This window comes from Etheostoma cragini, chromosome 4, assembly GCF_013103735.1.
Source record: "Etheostoma cragini isolate CJK2018 chromosome 4, CSU_Ecrag_1.0, whole genome shotgun sequence".
Lineage (NCBI taxonomy): Eukaryota > Metazoa > Chordata > Actinopteri > Perciformes > Percidae > Etheostoma > Etheostoma cragini.
This window is the reverse complement of record NC_048410.1, coordinates 19,049,412-19,057,446: the sequence shown is the minus strand read 5'-3', so window position 1 is coordinate 19,057,446 and position 8,035 is coordinate 19,049,412. Positions and strand designations below refer to the sequence as shown.

At 39.5% G+C, this 8,035-nt stretch overlaps 1 protein-coding gene across 19 annotated transcripts in view; it reads right to left on the bottom strand.

The window, feature by feature from the left end:
• The window catches only part of LOC117943090 (R3H domain-containing protein 2), a 60,748-nt gene that overhangs the window by 13,509 nt on the left and 39,204 nt on the right, over positions 1-8,035 (bottom strand). For 5 of the 19 annotated variants that reach the window (XM_034868991.1, XM_034868994.1, XM_034868995.1 and 2 more), the window contains 5 exons: positions 7,046-7,141; positions 3,998-4,233; positions 2,985-3,151; positions 2,296-2,394; positions 115-408 (listed from right to left, as the gene is read on the bottom strand). In XM_034868991.1, coding sequence (XP_034724882.1) covers positions 115-408; positions 2,296-2,394; positions 2,985-3,151; positions 3,998-4,233; positions 7,046-7,141 — 892 coding nt within the window. The remainder of the gene's footprint in view (positions 1-114; positions 409-2,295; positions 2,395-2,984; positions 3,152-3,997; positions 4,234-7,045; positions 7,142-8,035) is intronic. The other 14 variants (XM_034868996.1, XM_034868998.1, XM_034868999.1 and 11 more) reach the window with 7 other exon arrangements.

The following is an 8,035-nucleotide window of genomic DNA, read 5'->3' as shown; positions in this document are numbered from 1 at the left end:
TTGGAAAATGGCTGCAATGAAACAAAGAGTGAAAAATTTAAAGGGGTCTGAATACTTTCCGTACCCACTGTATGTCTGATGCTTTTTAATCACAACCTGTGAGGAGTGGCGTACCTGTTGAGGTGGAGGGGGCTGCATGTAGCCTTGTGGGGGTGGTGGGGCCTGCATGACGGGCTGGGATGGAGGTGGTGGTGGAGGAGGAGGATGTGGGTGTCCAGCTGCAGGCTGGTAGCCAGAAGGAGGCGGCATGGGTTGACCCGTGGTAGCCATGATGTAGCCGGTCTGAGGAGGGGGGTGCTGGGACAAGACTGTGGGAGGAGCCTGATACATAGGTGGAGGCTCAGGATTCTCACTGGAGCCCTGCCGACTCAGTGTCATCTGGCTGAATTGGGGCGCCAGCTCTTCTCCCTGGGAGGAATGGGAAAGATGTCACTGGTGTGTTTTGATTGCCACTACACTATATACATGTGCACATTATTTGTATCTATATTACACAGTATTTAATACATTTAGAATACAATTAACAACTGCAAATCACACTCTCGGTACTCTGATACAGAGACAGAACAGAACAGAACAGTTGCAGGCATTAGTGGCCATAAAGTGCATTACAGCACGTCACTGTATGCACCATCTACATATAGATTAGGGATGCACCAATACCACTTTTAAGACCAAGTACAAGTACTTACGTTTGGGTACTCGGCAAATCAGAGTTTCGATAAGAGTACTCAATAATCCCTCAGGGATGCATGGGTGTTTTCAGACAGATCATTTTGGCCTGCTCTGCTATTGTTGTTTATTAGAACCGAGCAGTTCTTTTTCAAAGGACCATGCCTTTTTTTCCTATACAAGGATCAGTGCCCACGAGCTGATATCAATAAAATAAATCATATAATTCCTGATATCAAAATACTGAGTCAAGTTTAGAAAGAATGAAGAAAGCAAAGTCCGATGATGTCATTCATGTGCATATTAAGTGGCCATGTGGATTTACCGCTCCAGTGGGAGAGGATGGTTTGTTTAACCAGCAACTACATTCACAAGATTTTGATGAGCATGTGTGTGTATTTCAGGCCTGTGTGTGATTGCTAACAAAAAGTGTATGCAGAGTGTAAATTGTAATTTCTTTGCATGTAGTACAATAACAATGTGTTTGGCGGTTCTGGACAAAGCCAAGGCAACTCCCAAAGGTAATGTTGGCTAGATTGCGAGCTAAAGCTAAAACACACAGTACTGCAGTTGGTCGATCTTCACAACCAATTGTGGGTTTGACAAAAAACCAGAGCATTTCCCAAAATATTCGAGGACAGCTCCTTTAAGGTTTGGGTCTATATGAACTCTCATCTGGTCACAGCTCGTGTCAAAACATATTCACTTTTTATTTACTACAAAATGTACATTGCACATAGGTTGCATTCAGTCACCTAGTATTACATTAACATTTTCTCCAAAACGATATTAAAATCTTTCAACCCAGTTACATTTATTGCTAGATTCAGATGTTTAAAAAATATATAAAATAAATAAATAAATAAATAAAATATATATATATAAATATATATATATATATATACACACACACACACACACACACACACACAAGTGCTTGGCAGACCAAAAATAACTGTACAGGTGAAACTAAAAAACAATAGAATATCGCGCAAAAAAAAGTGAAGCTAATATACAATACTCGTTACATGCAAAGCAGGATATTTCATGCTTCCAATTGTTATAATTTTGATGATTATGGATTACAGATTATGAAAACTGAAATTCTAAATCTCCAAAAATTTGATTACATGAAATCAATAAAAAAAGAATCTTAAATGCAGAAATGTTGGCCCTAATCATGCATATGTACTCAGTACTTGGTTTGGGCTTTTTGCATGAAAAACTGCTTCAATGTGGTGTGGCATGGATGCCACATGCACATGGATCAGTCTGTAAGCCATAATCATCATAAATATAAAAAATAAAAGGTGAAATATCTCGCGTTGCATGTAATGAGTCTATAATGTTCCACCTTTTAACTTTTTCCCAGTATTCTAATTTTCCGTGTTTTACCTGTAAATTTCAGGCAGGGGAAGATTTGTAAGCAACCTGAGACAAAGTGTTTCTTTACTACCAGAATGGTACGGAGCGGCAAAGACATAATTCTTCCATGATTGTGGTTAAACACCTAACTAATATGAATGAGAACAGGGTATGATGGTGCAATAGTTTCTAGCGAAATGAAGGGTGTTAGTAAACTAAATTAATATATACAGATGAAGCTACAAGAGGTGTCACTACCATTGTGTACTGCTGGGGAGGAGAAACTGGCAGGAGAACCTGTGGGCAGGAAGGACTGGAGTAGGAGACAGGCTGAGAGGGCTGCAGAGATGCCACCGGCTATACACACGACCAGAAAGAGGGAGGAATTGAAGAGGGAGGGAAGGGGGGAGGAAGAGAGAGAGAGAGAGAGAGAGAGAGAGAGAGAGAGAGAGAGAGAGAGAGAGAGAGAGAGAGAGAGAGAGAGAGAGAGAGAGAGAGAGAGAGAGAGAGAGAGAGAGAGAGAGAGAGAGAGAGGAGCAAGCCAATGAGCGGGAGGGTGTTAGAAGCAGGCAGATAGAAAGGAATATAGAGAAATTAAGACACATAAGATGTGGGTTAGAACACAGAGGAAAAGTTGTTAATGATCAGATGGATAAAAACTGGAAATCACATTCTTTTTCTATATTATATAAAAAAAAAACATGATTTACAAAATCTAATATAATCACTACTATGCAGAGAGAAATTGACTGACTATAACTTTTATAATGTTACTCAAAGACCAGTATGACCAGAATAACTAATCATTTTATATTAGAAAGATGGAAATTTGATCATAAAAGATGTTCAATTGACCACCATATCAAATTAGATCTTCTGTAACTTGAAAGAGCGTCTTCATTTTTACTGATATGGTTGACATAAACGCAGGTACTGGAGGTACAAACCTGAGCAATCATGTGGTTTCCCATGGGGTGTTGTTGTGGGGTAGGCAGCAGGGCAGTCTGAGGCGGAACCTGGGGCTGTGGTTGTTGTGACGGGCAGGGGAGTAGGCTACGGCTAGACTGGGAGGCTGCAGGTGGAGGACACACATCAGGACTGACTAGGGGCAGGCCTAGTGTTGCAGAAAAGACATGAAACCCACAAACACTTCCTTATCAAATACCTCCTTAAGAAAATACTGTAGGGTTTTATTCATGCACCTGTATTTTTGCTTGAATTATTCTCTTCTTTAAAACATAATGTCAGTTTCCTGGACCAGAGGGCAACGTTACCATTCCAGCAAGAGGTGAAACCTCTCTGTCAAGTTACAAAATTTTGGGCCCGGGGTTTAACATATTAACAAATGATTCCTGTATTGTTTTTTTTTTTTTGTTTTTTTAAATCAGGGAATGATAAACAATTAGTTCACAAACAAAATACGATACTAGTGTAGATATAGAGTAACTTTTTTCTGGATATTACATCTAAAAAAAGGTGGTAGTTGCATTATTTACAAAGACTAGACAATTGCATATTAAAAACATCAGGCTGCAGAATGCAAAAAGTACTGGTTTACCACCAGTTCCTACAGTGTTGCATTGTGGGTTGTTTGTAGCTTTAATGTTTCTAGGCTGTCAAGTTTGTTTAAGTATATAGTTAGTCCAGTTTAACAGAATCTTCTGACATATTGTGTAACTATAGAAATAAATTTATGAGTCAAAATTGTCTCCTGACGTCTTTACTGGAGAAACAGCAAGGACTGAATCATTGGTCAAGCAGCCAAGAGTAACAGTGTCAAGGGATTTCATAAGACAGCAAAAAACCTTTGACTGCTTCCAAGTGCCTGACAGGAGTGAGTTTATTTTGTGCTTGCTTCATTTAAGTAGCTAAAATTGTAATGCGTAGTAAAGCTAGTATTTCAATAACAAGTTCGCTAATGCTAGCATTGTGACAGAGACAATAAAAAGCTAGTCCTTACCAGAGCGAGAGCCTTTGCAGCTTCCCTGTGAGCCTTTGTTGCTGCCAAGGCTATCCCCCCTGGTAAGAATGGAGATGCCAGAGAAGCTGCTAGCCTTTGTGACGGGCGGCCGGAGGGTGCGGTTGGAGCTGTCTGAGTCGGTGCTGCTCCAGGGACGTGGCTCCAGGCACTTCATGTCACTGTCTGTGCTGCTTTGACGACTGCTAGACGCCCGGCTGGAGCTCTCACGGTTTCCTCTGAGAGAAGAAAGTACAGGGAGGAAGAGAAGAGAGACAAAATGATGGAATGAAGGGGGGTACAATGGGGACGGGCGCAGGAAAAGTAGAGGTGTAGAGAAACAGGAGAGTTAAGAGGCAGCAAGTGAGAGATATGTCGAGAGAGCAGAGTTAAAAGAAGTCAGAGGAGGAGTGAGACAAGAATGTACATGGGTAGGTAGAATATATAGAAAAGGCAAGGTGCGCACATAGGAGAATATGAGTAAAGAAAAATGTAGGTGGACAGTCAAAGACAAAATAGGATAGAGGGGAAAGCAGAAGCAGAAGAGCACAGTAAGGTCATCAACAATGGAGAGGACACAGTGTGACAGGCTTTATTTAGGATGGGGCATTCGACACAGATGCCTATTGGTTTAGTGAAACCACAACACAAAAATCAGGCAACAAACCACTAAAAATATATTATTTCCAATTTTTTTACATCTGATCACACACACAGATTCAAACGCTCAAACACACACACAAACCCATCCACATAGGAAAACATACATGCAGGGAAAAAAGATGCTCCAGACAATCAACACTGGTGCGTAACAGGATAATACAGTAGCACTAGATGAGAAACTTCCATGAATTCAACACACATCAAAGACTGGAGACAACAGAATGAGCCCTTGCATAGATATGCGTTATACATCTGAATATAGATAAACAGTAACACATGCACTTAAAATGTGTCGTATTGAAGACAAGAAATGAAACACACACACACACACACACACACACACACACACACACACACACACAAAATAACCATGTGCTACCACTGGTTCACCACTACGATTCTTTAAACTACTTTGCTGTATACACACATTGTGTTGTTGTCATGCTGTCACCCTGGATAAGAGTAGCTGCCAAGAAAACCGATGATCACACTAGGCTTAGCCACCACTTTTGTGAAACCCTTCCATCATCAAGTGAATGGTTGGGTCTGCCATTGACATGTCAACGTTAAGAATAATATTGTTCAGTTTGAACATGTCCTACTGTGCTTGTGCCTAAAATTAACTTAGCTCAAATAAAAAGGAATTAAAAACAGAAAAATGTGCTATACACACACACACATGTAAGGCTGTTTTGTGGGAATCTCCATGACGAGAACAGGGATGCAGTAAGGGTTGTAAAACCGTAGCAATAGTGAGTGGTGTTTGAAGGTGGCTGTGGCTAATAAATATTTCAGAGAGACTGTAATTAATGGAGGATCTATTTTGAGACCTCTCTCTGCCTACTTCTGTCTATTTTAAGGAAGGGTGGTTGCTCTGCCGGTCCCTGAAAAGGGAGGCGCACACTTGTTTGCTTCGCTTTGCAGACAAAGATGAGAGCAGGATGAGAAGGGAGGAGGATGAGGGAATCTGCTGTTTATCACGATACTTCAACTACACACTCCTCACGACAGCATTCCCCATCACACGCACAAACAGGCAACGCTAGAATTATGTTATGTGCTTCAATCAGTCATTATTAGATGGCCCCACAAAAGAGCTTTTTGTGTAGGTCAAGAGAAGTCTGTGGTTTTACGGCTCTTTTTTAGTTTAACAGCATGCCGTCTAAAAGTAAAGGTAACAACTACTATTCCTTAAGTGAATACTAGGGTTGAGATATTCAGCTCATTTTTAGGGGATATGTGAAAAAAGACATAAGATTATAAACTTTGAACATAAATCATAAATGCCGTATTGCTGTATGACGTCTCAACCTCTAATTAAATGTCTACAAGCAGCACAAATAAAAGTGATAAAGGAATAAACACAGTCAAAATCAAAGGTTAAATTTAATTCTTCTCTATATTCTCTATAACTACGTATAAAATGTATATGAAAAGCTACAATAAAGCAAAGAAGGAAAAAGGGAAGGCTGAATCTAAAAACTTTAAATAACATGGTGCACACAAGACAATGTTAACAAACATACTTGTCTTTTACATAATAAAAAGGAAAAAAGTGCATATACTAGTACACTCTTGGGCAGAAACAATTAAGCCATTGTTAAAATTGACAACAATTTTGTATCATTAATATAACATATCCTTTTTGTCAGTCCTCCAAAACCATAACTACATCTTTGGGATTTAATGGTTGGGAAAAAAAGCCACACATGTCAATTTGGGCACTGGGAAAATGTGATGAACATGTTTCACTGTTGTCTGATATTTTATAGACCAAAAGATTAATAGTTAATAAAGAAAACAATCAAAAGTAAAGTACTAATCTGTAAAGCGACTTTGAGCTTGGGAAAATGACTATACAAATTCAATTAATTATTATTATTATTATTATTATTAAAAGGATTAAGAAACAATGAACATAACTGTTGGTTGCAGCACTTTTACATACTAAAGAAAAGACAAAGTAGTGTTATCATGCTTTGCTCACAGGTTCATATTTCTTTGTGTCAGTTCAACAGCACTATTGCATGTACTGCTTACATATGTTTATGTGCAACTATGCAACACGTGACATGTTAAAAAAACTACAAGACTAAGGCAACCACAAAACAAACGGGTTACTGTCAAAGCAATGCAGTTACTTCATATTAAAAAAAATGTAGTTGACAGTAGATGGGTAAGTAGGTCAATCAGTCCCCAGTGAAACCACAAAGCAGCCATGCATGGGCCATTGGAAGCCCCACAGTGCAGTGCTGGTATAGCCATCAATCAGCCGACTACGCCAAGCAAAGAGATAAAAACCACAACAATTCACCACCATCATCACCACACCACTTTCAAAGAATGGGCATGGCAACACACAAGCCAAAGTCAGCAGCACCCCAATACCTAAAGATCTGCCTCCTCTTTTGAGAGCTAGAGCAGTAGCCCTCAGTGGAAAGTCTGTTGGGGTTAACATTAGGAGAAAATGCTGGGGTTACAGGACTGGATTGGAGAAGAGGAGAGGTTTAGGGGAGGGTGAGATAAGGAGGGGTGGGAGGAAGAGGTATGCACAGTGCAGAACTTTTACCCCTGCTGGTTAAAACAAATATCTAAAAGGAAACACCTTCTCATTCAATGAGTTTCCTTTATTTTCATGACTTTTAACATTGTAGATTCTCACTGAATGCTTGAAAACTATGAATGAACTCATATGGAATTATGTTGTTAACAAAAAAGTGTGACATAACTCTTAAATAGGTCTTATATTTTAGATTCCACAAAGTAGCCAGCCTTTGCTTTTTTGATAGTACTGCAAAACCATGGGTTGGACAACTGTTAGAATTCATATTATGGCAAGAACCAATTAGCTAAGTTAAGAGAAACAAGTAGCCATCATTACTTTAAGAAATGAAGGTCAGTCGGTCCGGATGGATTCTACATGCCTGGTTCCCACCATGAAGCACAGAGGAGGAGGTTGGATGATGTGGGGGTGCTTTGCTGCTGACACTGTTTGGGATTTATTACAAATTGAAAGCATCCTGCAGCAACATGCCATCCCATCCAGTTTGTGTTTTGTTTAGCATTTATTTTTCAACAGGACAATGACCCCCAAACACACCTCCAGTCTGTGTGAGTGCTATTTGACCAAGATGGAGAGTGATGTAATGTTGCGCCTAAGACATGTTTTCAGTTATTTCACACTTTTTTGTTAAGTACATAATTCCATAAGTGTTCAGTCATAGTTTTGATACCTTCAGTGAGAATCTACAATGTAAATAGTCATGAAAATAAAAGAAACGCATTGAATGAGAAGGTGTAACTATATATACAGTGGGTACGGAAAGTATTCAGACCCCTTTAAATTTTTCACTCTTTGTTTCATTGCAGCCTTTTTCC